The sequence below is a fragment of the Leopardus geoffroyi genome, chromosome A2, assembly GCF_018350155.1.
Source record: "Leopardus geoffroyi isolate Oge1 chromosome A2, O.geoffroyi_Oge1_pat1.0, whole genome shotgun sequence".
NCBI lineage: Eukaryota > Metazoa > Chordata > Mammalia > Carnivora > Felidae > Leopardus > Leopardus geoffroyi.
The window spans coordinates 104,474,997-104,492,182 of record NC_059331.1 but is presented as its reverse complement, the minus strand read 5'-3'; the positions used below and the strand labels follow the sequence as shown (position 1 = coordinate 104,492,182).

At 37.2% G+C, this 17,186-nt stretch overlaps 1 protein-coding gene across 9 annotated transcripts in view; it reads right to left on the bottom strand.

The window, feature by feature from the left end:
- PHF14 (PHD finger protein 14) overlaps positions 1–17,186 on the bottom strand; it is a 209,819-nt gene that overhangs the window by 179,642 nt on the left and 12,991 nt on the right. For all 9 annotated transcript variants that reach the window (XM_045494924.1, XM_045494920.1, XM_045494926.1 and 6 more), the window contains exon 4: positions 13,763–13,907. In XM_045494924.1, coding sequence (XP_045350880.1) covers positions 13,763–13,907 — 145 coding nt within the window. The remainder of the gene's footprint in view (positions 1–13,762; positions 13,908–17,186) is intronic.

Below are 17,186 nucleotides of genomic sequence, written 5' to 3'. Positions count from 1 at the left end.
TGGCAAGAACTCATATGCCACTATGCAAAAGATTATTGGAGAATAGGATATTAATAGTCTCAACTTGTTATGTCACAGATTACTCATTAATTACCAAAAGAAAAACAAATGGTTTTAAAATGGAGAGTTCTAGTTGACATCACCTTAACTACCATCAAATTGGCATCATAGTTCTTTTCATGTGGTGGTAAACATCATCAACATAGTAATCTTACCAAAAAATGTTTAAACTGAATCTAATCATGAGGGGAAAAAAAAACAAAAAAAGACAAATCCAGGTTGAGGGAAATTCTACAAGTTATTCTAAAAAATGGCTTAGATTCTTCAACACATGGTCATGAATGACTCTAAAATGTGTTTTAGATTAAAAGAGACTAAGACACAAAAAGCAACGCATAAACATGAATGGATCTTGGATGGGGAGTAGGACAGTACCACAGTGGTAACAGAGGTATAGAGGTCACAAGAAGAGTTTGCATATTACTGGCCATTAAATTAAAAAAAAGAAATTTAACGTTTATTTATTTTTGAGAGAGACAGAACATGAGCGGGGGAAGGGGCAGAGAGAGGGAGAATCCAATCCAAAGCAGGCTCCAGGCTCTGAGCTGTCAGCACAGAGCCTGACATGGGGCTCGAACTCATTAACTGGAGATCATGACCTGAGCTGAAGTCAGATGCTTAACCAACAGAGCCACCCCGGTACCCCCCCATTAATTTTTTTTTTAATGTGTTTACCTGTATGCACATGAGAAAGCAAGAAAAGTCTGGAAGAATACACGCCAAAGTTTTAAGTATGTTTATCTCTATGTGGTATGGAAGATGTTCATTTATACTGATATGTTCTACAATGAAAATGTATTTATGTAATATAACAAAGTTAAATGAATAGCACCTGTAGGGGAGTTAGACTACCAGAGAGGGATTGGTGTGAATACAGACCAAATTAATTAGTGATTTCCTATGCAAAGAGAAGCAAAATTCAGATGAACAGTAGTTCACTGTTTTTACTTTATGTACTTCTATGTTTGTAATTTCTGTACATATTTATATGTTACTTATGTTTAATAAGAAATATTTTAATAAAAATAATTTTTCAAATATCCTAGTAACATAAGACAGTAACACTCATTTAATACCTCTACATTTAGGTTGTATTTATAGAACATAAGGAATCTGGGTAGAGGGTAGAGCATATGTGAAAGCCCCCTAATACTGGAAAGGCAAGTCATTCAAATTGGCAGGTTATGGAATCTAAAAGAGTCCTGCTGTGAGTGTGAACTTTATTCTAATGGGACAAAATGATTTTAAACGGAATAATATGAACAGATAGGCATTTCCGAAAAATTAGCCCTGAAGACAGTAGGAGAGCTGGAGCAAGAAGAGGCACATCTGTTTAGAAGTTAACACCCTAGCTCCCATCTGCCTCGAGTCTCAACCTTCTACTGGCTTAGACACCATTATTTTTTGTTTTCAGAGTTTCGTTATCTCTTCCTCTCTATTTATTCATTTCTATAAATAAATAAAAAGCCTAAATTTCTAAAAATCTCTTGGTGAGTCTGTTACCTGCCTTATATGAGAAAGTGTATTTCATTCTACAATGCCCTGGCTCCTTGCCATGACCTACACCTGCAGCTATAGTAAACTCCAGCATGACATCCAACTATGCATTCTCCTTCTCTCTCAAATTTTACTTCCTTCTAAACCAATATCATTCAAAGGATGATCGTCCCCACCTCCTGCAGGAGAATCCTGAGGTTACCTTTTAAAACTGTAGATAATAGAGTCCAACCTCAGGCCTATTATATCAGAGTCTCTAGGAGTAGAAACCAGAAATCTGTTTTAAACAAGCACCTCAGGTGATTCTTTTCCACAATGAAATCTGAGACCACTGGAAAGAACATCAGATAACTAGATTATCTCTATTCTAAAAAGCATTAATATGTATTTTGTACACCACCCAAATATCAGTCACAACCACAGGAGAAACAGAAAACATGCAGGAGATTTAGAATCTGACTACATAAAAAACACAGGTACTTGTTAGCAAGATATTTTCAGATTCCAATCCTTATATAGGTAAAATGGCTTCAATCATTCAAGATTCTATCTCCAAACAACATATTATCCCTAATTCATGTAGCTGGCAACAAACAGAACAAAAAGTATTTGCCATGATTCTTTACCACAGGATAAACAACCACAAATTCATCAAGGTTTTACTTCACATTTTCTTTAAAAAAATAAATAAATAAAAAAGAGGGGCGCCTGGATGGCTCAGTCGGTTGAGCTCAGTCCAACTTCAGCTCAGGTCATGATCTCACAGCTCATGAGTTTGATCCCTGCGTCAGGCTCTGTGCTGGTCGCACATAGCCTAGAGCCTACTTCAGATTCTGTGTCTCCCTCTCTCTCTGCCCCTCCCCTGCTGTGTCTGTCTCTCTCTCTCTCAAAAATAAATAAACGTTAAAAGAATTTTTAAATAATAAAAACTATACGTACATAAAATATCTCTAAATTGTCTAACACTCATTTCTAAAAATAAACAAGGTTAATGATTCTGTCCTAAAAATATTTTTCACAAGAAATATAACTTGTCTATACGAATACAAAGTAATCTCTGCTTTGATGAGCTTATTTTATTTTTTTTTTTTATTTTTTTTTTTTCAACGTTTATTTTATTTTTGGGACAGAGACAGAGCATGAACGGGGGAGGGGCAGAGAGAGAGGGAGACACAGAATCAGAAACAGGCTCCAGGCTCTGAGCCATCAGCCCAGAGCCTGACGCGGGGCTCGAACTCACGGACCGCGAGATCGTGACCTGGCTGAAGTCGGGATGCTTAACCGACTGCGCCACCCAGGCGCCCCTGATGAGCTTATTTTAATGAAAAGTAGCATAATGCTGAAAAGCAAGGAGCCATGTAAAACTGATTTCTAAATGCAAAGAAAAATTTGCATTAACAGTCCATAAATGAATTTAATAGTATAAAATGTGGTAAAATTCATAAATACCTTAAAATTTCATAAAAATAAAAAGCAATAAGCTAAATACAATATATTCAGAAATATATACTTTAGTGCAAGGATCAGCAGCCTATTCTTTGCATATCAAAATGATAGGATGCAACAGGAGTTACTCAAGAGAGCTGAAAGCTATAAGAGAAAGAGGGAAGGAGAAGGGACAAAAGCAGGGAAGGAGAGTGTTTCGGTCTACAGAACCAACAGTTCCAGCCAAGGAGATACCTAACTAGGTGTTTCACCTGATAGCCCCTTGCTAGGTGTGTCTCACCTGACTGCTCCTCGGTGCTGAGGACCTGCACCGAAGCCTCCTGAAGTAACCTTAAAGTTACCCTTCACTCACTGTTATACTAAAATCTCCTCCTATGGGCGGAGCTTTCTGCCATTTTTTGAACACATGATGTATGCACCAGCATGTCGACATGTTAAGCATGTACAATTGAAACAGAAGCACCTATGTAAGTTTTCTACAGTACTCCCTAATACGCTAAATAAAAGCTTCCTGTACTAACCCCATGGGAGACAGTACTTAGAGAGCTATCTTCCTGTTCCCTTACTTGTAACAATAACAATGCTTCCAACCCTTCCTCGGGTTGTGTTCAATTTGATGCACCCCAAGCAACAAACCTCTTGAGTTCAGTTACAAAAAGAACACATGCAACTGACTCACAACTCACAAAGATTTACCAATAAGGTATGTTGCACTCAATACACCCATAGCACAGAATCTATAATTCATTTATAAAACTGTATTGTTCGCTCTTATTTTACAGGTTTTCTTTCCTCTATTATATATAAACAGCAGAGACTATATCTGGTACATCCTCTAGTTTCCTAGCACAAAGTCTTAACATTTAAATCTTTATAGAATCGGGGCACCTGGGTGTCTCAGTAGGTTAAGCGTCCGACTTCAGCTCAGGTCATGATCTCACAGTTCTTGAGTTCGAGCCCCACGTTGGGCTCTGTGCTGACAGCTCAGAGCCTGGAGCCTGCTTCAGGGATTCTGTGCCTCCCTCTCTTTCTGCCTCTCCCCTGCTCAAGCTCTGTCTCTCTCTGTCCTCAAAAATAAATAAACATTAAAAATTTTTTTAAAAATTAAAAATATAAATATTTACAGAATATTTAATATTTAAATAAATTTATTTAAATGGTAGTTAATGTTTACATCAACACCATAGAGAAAGCTGTGCTCACCAAATCTCTCCCTTCAATCCTCTCTAGGTGGCAAAAAAAGCAATACTAGAGAGACAGAAATGTTGATGGGACCGATGACTCAAAGACAGCAACAGGGAAGTCTAGTACTCAGGAAGTGGGGGTACACAAAAGAGTACTTTCAATACTTTCAGTGGTGTATGTACATAATAGATATTGCTACAGTCAACAGAAGGCGGGTCCTGGAGGGACTCATGCATTAAAGCCCTTTGTCTCTCTTAGTCCTTAGTAGAGAGAACTGGTAGGATCCCAAGTGATTCCATTAACCCTTTCCCCTGTTGACTTGTGGTTAAGTTTCTACCTTTGTTAGTCTGGGAACCTGATAAAGAGTAGAGTATCAATTGTGTTACTTGGAAATATTGCTTATGGTAAAAATGACTCTCCTTGGCAGACTGCATCTGAACTGAAAGTAACAATAAATGGGGGCGGGGGGTGGGGGGAGGCGTATGCATAGCCCAAAGAAGATGGCTCCCAGATGACTATTTGCTTGCTACAGGGACTATTACAAAGACTCACAAAAAATGAAGACCTTGGAGGCAACCTGGGATTGCGTTCTTTTAGCCTTCTCAATAAACTGGTGCTAAATATGCCCAAAGGGTAGCCCTGAAAATTTTAAAGTTTAGATACCCTGGTAATCATTGCAGAGCTACTTCTCTGTATTATCAATGGAACTAATGTTTTCATGTGTGCATGAAACATCCTGGGATCTTGTCAAAATACAGATTATAATTTAGAAGGGACCTGTGATTCTGCATTTCTAACAAGCTCCCAGGTTACACAGATGCTACTGCTTAATGCTGTGGATCCATGAACCATACTTTGAGTAGCAAAGCTTTAAAAAACTACTGAAATAGGTAAGAGTGACATTTTAATTTAAATACTAGGAGTTGCAGAACATTTTTAAAACTTATTAACTTTAGATACAGCAAGAATTGTTATACAGGGAGAAAGACCTTGAAAATGAAAATAATTCAGCAGTCATGAAAGTTCCTATTAGCATAAGTGAAGAACTGACACTTCTAAGAGGCTGCTAACTCCATTTCAGGGGAAGACAAAATTAAAATGGAATAAGAACATGGTACACCTAGAAAGAGACAAAAAAACAAAAAAATCTAAATTATCTGGATCAAGTCACAAGTCATGACTTATTTTTTCAACTCAGGGTCTAATTAACATGGGCTAGCAACAGTGTAGTGACCCAGAAAAGGTCCAGAAGATATATGTTGACCAAGATGAATATTATTATACTGAGACTTATCATCATTACTCCTTCCCAGAAGATAAAATCAAACCAAAGATTATTAAGCAAGGTTTTTGTTTTATTTTTATTTTTCTATTAGTAGACTCCACTGATGTAAAACTAGTGATGACGAAAAATTCTTCACAGCTCTATTAATCAATATAATTTATTTCTAATACTACCTAAGTATTACCAAAAATAACTTAAACGGAGACTGAGGAGTATATCCGTATCAAAACAACCCTTTCTCAAACATACTACTCAATACTACCTGGTAAAGGAATTTTTTAGACTAGACAAACACAAATAACCTATAGGAAATCAACTTAAAAAGGATCAAAGTATAGGGGTGCCTGGGTGACCCGGTTGGTTAAGCATCCAACTTTGGCTCAGGTCATGATCTCACAATTTGTGGGTTCAAGTGCCGCATCAGGCTCTGTACTGACAGCTCAGAGCCTGCAGCCTGCTTCAGATTCTGTCTCCCTGTCACTCTGTCCTTCCCCCGCTCACACACTCTCTCTAAAAAATAAACATTAAAAAAAAAAAAAAAGAGCTATACTCTTAAAAAAAAAAAAAGGACCCAAGTACCATGTTTGATATGTTTACTGACAAACACCCTATAAGAATTGTATTAGAATATATTAACCATCACTTTAATTCATGTCTACGAAAAATACATTAATGTTTAATCACACTTGTCCCCTAAGCCAAAACATAATGTAAAATTACCAAAACTAGAAATGTTTCAAGCTATTAGTTCTAACTCTAGTAAGAAAGCAAGGGGAAAAAAAAAAAAAAAAAAAGAGGGAATAATATAATCACAATTATACAACACAATCTCCAACATTAACAAAGGAAATGGGAAATTACACTAGAGGGGAAAAGTTGTAACATAATTAAAAAAAAACCTCTCAAGAATTATGTTTTACCTATGATTTATAATTTGCACCTTAACTTTGAAGTTCACAAAATTCACAAAACTACCAACAAAGCAATAATACCACAAGATATTCACCTAAAGAGGTAGAAAATTATTCAATTTCCCCATTTATTGTCTTTCTTATTTATTTATTCTACATATAAGCTACCTCTCAAAACACTTACAAAGCTTCACACTCAAGAGCATTAATTTCCCTTTCCTGTCTTCTCTTTTTCCTTCTTCCATAACAAAAATAGGTCTCCAATTCTAATGACTCAGTCTTACAAGAAAAACGAGCAATCATTAGCAAATACTTAAGAACATTTGGAACTTGAACTGCCATTAGAGCTGGTTAAATGAATTATGCAGGAAAATATGCTACATGACTTTACAGACACAACTTGCTTTGACCTAAATGGAATTACCACTCAGCTTGATCATCTTTGTCTGCCTTGTCTCAGAAAGAGTTTTTGGCTATTTTTAAAAAATCAGAACTACCTTAAAATAAGGTAGATTTGACATAAAAGAGGCTATTCACCTGAAGGACAGGTCCCATTATGAACCTTTAATACAACTCTAAGCATGTCAAGGGTACTAATGGGGTGCCCTTCCAGAAATCTACATTTGTTTGCACAATGAATCTACTGGGTAAGAACTCATATTAAGAATCCAAGGTGCATTAAGTCTGAATCAAAGACAACAGAACATAGAGGTGGTACATAGTACTGGTCCCCAGGGGCTTGAGTCCCAAAGGCAGGAGCTTTAGAAGAGTAATTGCTTTACTATTATAGCTTTGCAACCTTGAGACCACAAGGCCTCAGCAGTCTGTGCACCAGCACCAAGAGATAGCACCCTAAAAACAGATGGGGAACTATACATTCAAATACCTCCAGGGAAAAAGCAACTGACAAAAATGAGTAAGTGATCTGGGAAAGGATTATGGTGAGAAAACTAGGCTTCACCAGCAGGAGGCAGCCCTATTCAACTCTAGCAGACTGTTGCCCTCAGAGGAAATACTGCTGCCAGCACTTTAAGAGAAGTTTGAAATCCAAAACGTGTGAAATAAATATCCCAGTTTTTCAATGTTAGGAACCAATTCAATTTCTTAAAACCACTGTGCCAGCCTTAGAAAATATATCCATGGTCAAACCGATGACCTATGAAGTAGAGATAGTGCTTTCGGCATGGTGAGAAATCAACATTAACAGGAGAGGTCATGCCTGCATCACACATCAGTAACGAGATTTATGGATATAGGCAGTGGTAACATATTTGTGATCAACAGTGGTGATGAATACAACAAACACATCAGCCGCACAGCAGCTGCTTCTGATAGTCACCTATTCTGCACCTGTTCCAAGGAATCTGAACATGCTGGGAGGGAAAAAAAAAAAAAAAAAAAAGGAAGAAAACAAAACAGACATACACACAACCATGTTGAACTAGTCTGTTTATATTCATTACCACTAATCACAAGTGGTCCTTTATAGCTTTCTGGCAATAAAATATACATGTAATACACATACATACATACATACATATACATACACACACACACACACACACACTTTATAGCTTTCTGGCAATAAAATATACAGGTAATACACACACACACACACACACACACACACAATCATATAGTATTATGTAAACATTTCCCTAGTCCATTTCATTCTTCCAAATAACTATTTTATACCAACCTCTCTTCCCAAATCTCCCACACCTCCCTCATCTCTACTCTTCTGCTAATGACTTTGCTTCCCATTTCACTGAGAAAACAAGAAGCATTCAAAAAATAAGTTCCACAGCTCCAACCACCACATCTAACAACCTACGTAATCTGTATCCATATATCGTCTCCCTCCAGTTACTCTGGCTACTCATATTTACTCAGTCTCTCCACTTGGTGTTGGATCCTATCCCCTCTAGCCTTATACTCAAAAACCTTGCTCCAGCAACTCCTTCCTTTTCTCTCCTTAAATGATCATCAACTCTCCTTTTCCACTGGTCACTTCCATGTTAGTATAGCACACTAACATATTATATAATCTCTGCATCTGTGGTACACAGCCTCTAGGATGGTCCCAATGATCAGTGCCCTTTATATTAACAGTTTTAGAAGGTCCCCTCCTACATTTAAAGTTAACTAGGGCTGGTCTGCTGAACAATATGTAGAAATTATAGTATTTATTTCTAAAATTAGGTTACAAAAGACACTAACTCTCTCATATAATTGCTTCTATCTCTTTCTCTCTGATCACTCATTCTGAAGAAAAATGTCCTGTCATGAAGATACTCAGGCCCACACAGTGAAGAACTGAGGTCTCCATCCAAGAGCCACCAGAGAATGGAAGCCTACCAATAACTAGTTAAACAAGCTTAGAAGCAGATCCTCCAGCCTCAGTCAAGCTTTGAAATGGCTAAAGCCTAGGCCAACAGCTTTGACTACAACTTCATGAAAGACCCTAAACCGGAATCACCCAACTAACCACGCCCAGATTCTTGACCATTAGAAACTGTGTGAAGTAAAAAATGTTTGTTGTTTTAAACTGATATATTGTGGGATAATTTGTTACAAAATACATAACTAACACATCACCTAAAATAAGAAGAAACAAACCCTCCCTCAAACTCCATAACCCTTTTAGCAAAGATCCCATCTTGCTGCTTCTCTTTATATAAAAAGTCATCATAGGAATTGCATTTAATCACTTTCCTTCTTCTATCCCCACTTGAACTCTCTTGAATCAAGATAACCACTGATGCTCATGTGACTAAATTCAATGGTAAACTCTTGATTACCATGCTGTTTTTGTTCTGTTTGAGAATATTCATTTCTGCTACAGAAAAACAAAATGAGATATAAACTTACATGTACAAAGTAAAGCATGTGCATACACACTGACAGAAAAGGACAAAAAGACCAAGAAACATTTAACATTCTTGAGGCACCTAGTTACTAAGTATAGAGAAGACAAAGAAGAATCAGGATATACTAAATACACATGAGACATGAACACAATATACATGAGGCCTTAGTATGGCCACCGGTCAGTGACACCATTCTGACTCCATGTGTCCACAGCCTAAAAACACAAAGCCCATGACTATTTTGTAGGTTAACTGCAGAACTAAAGCTATAACCAGGCATACTTGTCCCTGGATCTAAGAGAGTGTGTCTTTGGCCCAGGGTACCATCTATGTGGGCTCTCGAGCTGAAAAGGCAGAGAGAGCCAGGACATACAATACAAACTCTGTGTACCATAAGATTCAGGTGATCCTTCCACCAACTTGTACTCTATCATAAGTGTGTTAACTAATCACATTTTTTTTCCCCTTGCTTCTCTTCATGTATTTTATATTTATTTAATAAACCACGTAAGGCGCAGTTGGGTGGCTCAGTCAGTTGAGCATCTTGATTTCAGCTCAGGTCACAGTCTCATAATTAATGGGATCAAGCCCCATGTTGGGCTCTGTGCTGACAGCATGGAACCTGCTTGGGATTCCCACCTGCCCCTGCCCCTTCCCCATTCGTACACTCTCTCAAAATAAATAAGCTTCAAAGTAATCAATCAACCAACCAACCAACCAACCAACCATGTAATATAAGCATTTTGTCCATAAACCTTTTCTCCCACAAGCTTTGAGGTGGCTTATCTGGCAATATACTTGGGAGTCTACCATTGCATTAGGATAATTTGCCACAGGACATAGTCTTCATCTGACTCTAAAACCAGAATTTGATAGTTACTCACTTTCTCTGTTTGAAACATTTTCCTTACATAGCTTCTGTGACAGTACTCCTGGTTCTTCTCCTATTCCATTGGCCATGTCTTCCCCATCTCCTCTGAAGTGCTAGAACCACTTTACTACTCCCCAGATAGCATATCCAGTCTCACAGCTTTAAATAAGATCTACAGGCTGATGAGTCCCAAATTTTTATCTCTGGTGCCAACATCTTACCTAAACTCCAGACAGTTTAAAACCAAATTTTTACTATCTACCTCAAAACCGATTCCTCTCTTGCATCATTGCAATGGTCTCCCTGATTCCCAATTTAGACCCACTTCAGTCTACTCCCAACCCAATAATCAGAGTGATCCTTCCAAAACATAAATCAAATCATATTAATCCTCTGCCCAAAATTCACTTAGGTCTCCCCACATCCATCACAGTCAAATCTAAAATCTATGGGGTGCCTGGATGGCTCAATCGGTTAAGCATTGGACTTCGGCTCAAGTCACCATCTCACAGTTTGTGAGTTAAAGCCTGCATCAGGTGAGCACGAGCCCCGCACTGCGTGAGCCCTGCTTCTCTCTCTCCATCTCTGTCCCTCTCTGCCCCTCATGGGATTCTCTCTCTCCCTCTCTCTGCCCCCTTGCTCACTTGTGCGCACGCGCGCTCTCTCTCTCTCTCTCTCTCAAAATAAAAAAATAAACTGTAAACATTTAAAATAAAATAAAATAAGGAGCGCCTGGATGGCTCAGTCAGTTGAACGTCCAACTTTCGCTCAGGTCATGATCTCATGGTTCATGAGTTTGAGCACTCCATCGGACTCTGTGCTGACAGCTCAAAGTCTGGAGCCTGCTCCAGCTTCTCTGTCTCCCTCTCTCTCTCTGCCCCTCCCCTACTCACACTCTGTCTCAAGAGTAAATAAATGTTAAAAAAAATTTTTTTTAATAAAACAAAATTAAAAAATAAACAAAATCTATGACCTGCAAGGCCTCACCTGGTTTAATTCCATCTCTACCTTCACCACTCGCAAGCTTGTTCACTTAGTTCCTGCCATTATATAAACACTCCAACCATGTTCCTACTTCAAGATCTTTACACTTGCTACTGCTTCTTTCTAGGGCACTCTTTTCCCAAATAGTTGCATGACTTGCTTCCTTACATCCTTCAGGTCACTGCTCAAATATCACCTTATCAGAGAGGATTTTCCATTTCACCCTTTGTAAACACAAACTTCCACCTGCCCGTTAACCACCCCCATCCACAGCATTTCCAATACTCCTTGTCCTGCTTTATTTTTCTCCATAGTCCAGACTACCACCTGATATATATTTACTTTTTTTTATCTCTTCATTGCCTGTCTCTCTTACCAGACATTAAGCTTCAATGTTTATATTACATGCCTAAAACCTATAGAATGCAAGCATATAAAAGATACTCAATAAACATTATTAAAAAATAAGTGAATGAGTAATAGTAATAGGAAACATTTCCATAGTTGAGACTTGGCAGCAAGGAAGGGAAGCTTCACATGAAGGCAAGAGAAGTGGCCACAGAAGCACAGACCCTGCAGGTCCCATAGGCCCAGACGAATACCAGAACTATTTGGGAGGAGGGCTGTAACATCAAAAGAGCAGGTAAAGGCAAGGCCACAGAAAAACTGCTCTGTGGTTGTCATGGCCCGATAGAAAAAAATCAGCTGACAAGACAAAATAACAACTTTACCACAGAGAAACTTGGAAGACACTGTCTCAACCAATTGATCAAAGTAACATCACCAATAACTGGAAAAATAAATATTCTATGCTTCTTAATATGATACAATGAGAACACAACTCCTGTGGCATTCTTGCCAAAAGCATGTCACCTGAATCTAACCATAAGAAAAGATAAGAAAAAAATAGTATTAAGGACATTCTATAGAAGAACTGGCCTGTATTCTTCAAAAATGCCAATGGCAGGAAACACAAGGACTCAAAAATGTTCTAGATTAAAGATGACCAAATAGGCATAATGACTGAATGCAATGCATAATCCTAGATTTTATTTTGCTCTAACTGACATTATTGGGATGACTGGCAAAACATGAATACAGTCAGTAGATTACATAGAGTTCAATCAATGCTGAGTTCCTGACTTTGATAATTACATGGTTATAATTATATGGTAAGAAAATGCTCTTGTTAAGAAGTACACACTGAGGTATTTAGGGGTAGAAGGGGATATTATTTCTATGGTTTATCCTCCTAGAGTTCAAAACAAAATTGCTACAGGACAGAAGATAAAATAGCAAAATATTACCGTGTGGGAAATCTGAGTGAAGAATATATGGGAATTCTTTGTAGTACTCATAACTTTTCTGTAAGTCAGAAATTATGTCAAAATAAAAAAAAAAAATAAGTGAAAAAACAAATACGTTAATGAAAAAGGTTGAAAATAAAATGGGCAAAAATATTCTCAATATATTATAGTTAGTCACTTTTAGCTCAGATCTTAAAAGATAATCTCTAGAGGTGCCTGAGGGCTCTTGATCTCAGTTCAGGTCAGGACCTCACAGTTCTTGAGACTGAACCCTCCACTGGGCTCTGTGCTACAGCAGGGAGCCTGCTTGGCTGCTTGGGGTTCTCTCTTTCCTCCGCTCTCTGCCCCTCACCTGCTCGTGCTCTCGCCCTCTCTCTCTCAAAATAAATAACCTTAAAAAAAAAAAAAAAGACAATCTCTATAAATACTGGTTTAAAATTGAAAATTATAACCAGGAAAGAAGAAACTATGTATCACTAGACTTAAAATGTAACTTTTTATTTTTAAAAAAAATTTTTTTTTTTTGGGGCGCCTGGGTGGCTCAATCGGTTAAGCGGCCGACTTCACCTCAGGTCATGATCTCACGGTCCGTGAGTTCGAGCCCCGCGTCGGGCTCTGTGCTGACGGCTCAGAGCCTGGAGCCTGTTTCCGATTCTGTGTCTCCCTCTCTCTGACCCTACCCCGTTCATGATCTGTCTCTCTCTGTCCCAAAAATAAATAAATGTTAAAAAAAAAAAATAAAAAAAAAAAAATTTTTTTTAATGTTTATTTATTTTTGAGACAGAGAGAGACAGATCATGAACGGGGTAGGGTCAGAGAGAGGGAGACACAGAATCGGAAACAGGCTCCAGGCTCTGAGCCGTCAGCACAGAGCCCGACGCGGGGCTCGAACTCACAAACCTAGAGATCGTGACCTGAGCTGAAGTCGGCCGCTCAACCAACTGAGCCACCCAGGCGTCCCAGAACGTTAAATAACATTCTCCCAGACTAACATACTAGACTTTTTCCTGTATTTAAACAGACTTTTTTTCTGTATCTAAATTTCATGTAAAAACTAGAAATAAATGCCATGAATGAAAATATTGTAACACTGACCTTCAAATAAATGTTATGATTTCCATATAATATTTCTATTTCAATCATTTAAAAACACATTTTTAAATTAACATAATCTGAAAAATAACACCCTCATACATTGAGGATTTCAGATGTCGCTTCAATTGAAACACCATGAAAGACTGTAGAAGAACTTTAGAACAGTACAAATGCAAAAGACCTGATTTTACTCATTTAAATTCAGTGTCAATTAGCTGTTTCAACAAGGAGACAAAACAAAACAAAATTACCTTCATGGACCGTAATGCCACAATTGTCACACTGAATTATTTCATCAGCATCCTCGCTATTATCTCCAAGACAAACACAGCAAATCAGAATGTGGTCCATTTTTTGAGAACTCCAGTTTTGACTCTTCTCAAGAATCAGCGAGTCCTAATATTAAAATATATCAGAAAAATCACATGTTTAAATTAAAAGATAATTTCAATAAATAAAATTCCCACTTAAAGTTATTTTATGGATTTCTAAAATTATGCTGCATTCTCCATTCTTTTAGTAATTTCAAAGCATATTACACTTGAAAACCCATTTCTTTGTCAAATGATCCTCAAAGCACCCTGTAATTTTTCATTTTCTCTACAAGTCCCATATTCTCTCTCCTTTAAGAAATGAAAAAGCAAGCATGCAACTCTTCATCTGCTTTGCCATTCCAGATTATAGTCTGACCCCTTAAACTAGGAGAAAGGAAAAATTAACTCACATGTAATTATTAACCGTACAATGGGTTTAAAAAGTATAACACAGGGTTCCTATACTTTGGAAGCTTATACTCTTACCTTAAGGGAGACAAGACACACATATGTTAAACAGGAAAAAAAATCAATTCAAGATAACACATAAGCAAATATGTATGTGATGGCATAGTTACAGACTCTACACTCCTTAACTGCTGAGGAATTCAGAAGTTCCAGGGTCATCAAATTACTGGATGACAGATCCAAGAGAGCCTGCATAGACATATCTGTGTATACAGAGACAGAAAACTATCTAAAAAGGATCCAGATTGTCTAGTTGCTAAAGAGTGAGAGTACTCTAGTAGGTTAGTGTCAAGAAAGATCTAGTGTAAACTAATAAAGATATGGAGCTAATTATAATATAAAAGGAGGAAGACATAATAAATATAAAGATAAAATTAAAAAAGAAGAGTTTACCTGTCTAATTTAAACTGCATTACAGATTTAAACTTTAAATGGTTAACAAGACAATGATTCTTATCATATATCACCAGATTGGGCATTGTATAAGACAGCACTTGAGTCTACGTATTTTAAAAACCTAACCATGTTTTTTCATATTCATTTAAACCAATAACCACAGATAACATTTACAGTCATCATTTCATAGCAATTTTAAATGACATTTGTATGATACTTCAATGTCACAATCAATAACATTTTTTTTCAATTTTGTGTTATACATCTAAATTGCAACTGATCTGTAAAACAAATCAGAAATGAAGGAAAAGTCAACAAGGAGGCAGTGTCACTTCTCTTAAGAATCTTACTACTTTAAAATTGGGGGCACTTGTTGATTGAGCATCCAACTCCTGGTTTCTGCTCAGGTCACGACCTCATGGTTTCATGAGTTCAAACCCCACATCTCTGCTTGGGATGCTCTATCTCCTTGCTCGCTGCCTCTGCCCCCTACTCAAGCTCACTCTCTTTCCCTCTCTCTCTTTGTCTCAAAATAAATAAATAAACAAACTTAAGAAAACTGTGTATTTTGTTCCTCCTTGTTACAAAGCCAAAGCAGTTTGAGGGCTTTGGACATGAGTAGGAAATACTTCCTAAAAAGAAAACTCACGTTTTATAGTAGTTTGGTACATTGAACAAAACAAAAATCTACCCAGATTCTCGCTCCATCAGCCACGCTTCCAATGTAACAGCATTTGACTTAAAGCCCAATGTTCTTGGCTTTCATTCTCAGTTCCTACTTAATAACTGTTGAACGTCGAAGCTGTAGTTTTCTTATCTGTAAAGTGTTATCACAAAAATAATACCTACCTGATGAAATTGTTGTGAAAATTAGCAAGATAACTGTATGGTAACAATGTTCCCAAGACATATGAGGTACTCAATAAGTGTTCATTCTCATTCTCCTTTCCTATTTCTTACAGGTGGTTCAAGAAGAGGAATATGAGCTGACCATTTATTATACTGAGGAATCTTCCTTGGAATCCCCCAAAATGCTGTAAGCCTCAGTGAGCACTGCTACTTTAAATATTTTCCTATGGTGTCCAAAAAAGACTTTTTCCCCAAAATACCACATCTAGGTTAAAAAAAAATCATAGACTAGAAAAAGATCTAGACAATAACCAGAAACCAGAGTTTGATGATTGACAGTATTGGTACTGGCAATACTTCTCTGGTGGAATTACAACAACTAATGAGTCCTTGAAAAAAGGTTTACCCATGTGGGAAACAAGTAAATTAGCACTAATAGGTAGCTCTAATTCCATTATTTTCCTATTTTTCCATTTTGCTCAGAAAAAAAAAAAAAAAAAAAAAAAAAAAACAGTGAATGTTGCAATTGTGTATCTATACCAAATTCTCTCCACACATATTATCATTTAGAGGCAGAGAAATCAAAATTAACTGGTTATTTCTGGCCCCCTGATCCCCATCATTTGAGACTCTTACCAGAAATGTATTGCAAAGACAAGAGTAATGAAGGGGAACTGGAGCCCTACCAAATGATTGACAGATAACGCTTCAGTGGGAAAATCTAAGCAACACATTCTCTTCAAATATTATGCTCCACGTTGTCGTTGATACATCAAACATGGGTTGAGAACACTTGTGATCAAATAAAAAGCAAATTTAGTATCAATTTTTATTGGCATACTTCTGAAGATGTGTATCATTTTTCAAGTTTCTGGACAAGATAGTTAGGCTAAAGTTTTTACCAAAATATATATCTTTTGAAAATATGATTTTTACATAAAAATAGTAATTGGGAAAGTAGGTTTGGAATGGCACAAGAGTATCACCTAGGATATAACTTTAATATTATAGAATAATGGAATCTAATGGTAATTAAGAATGGGGCACTGTAGTAATAATTCAATGACTATTTATAGTAAATTATTTCATTTACCCTTGGGATTTAAAATTTACACCTAAAATGGTAATACTGCCCAATGTTCTCAATGGGTTCTAAAATATGTTTAGTGTTCATTTATATATGTATTCCACATAGATGCTTATAAATAATATATACAAGATAAATTCTATCTAAGTTTTATGTGTTTAATATAAGGGAATTCCAGGGGCACCTGGGTGGCTCAGTCAGTTAAGCATCCGACTTTGGCTCAGGTCATGATCTCACGGTGTGTGGGTTTGAGTGCCGCATCAGGCTCTGTGCTGATGGCTCAGAGCCTGGAGCCTGCTTCAGATTCTGTGTCTCCCTCTCTCTCTGCCCCTCCCCTGCTTGTGCTCTGTCTCTGTCTTTCAAAAATAAATAAATGTTAAAAAAAATTTTTTTAAGGGAATTCCAGCACACTTCATGTAAAACTAGAATTAAAAGAATCCACTTGTTCTCAAGATGAGAAAAAAAATAGTATACCAAAGAGTTTGAGCAATAGGTCTTCCCCTAAGTTTTTTAAGGAAGTTAAATCCTCAAGAATCTCAAATAAACTACAATATTACAAAC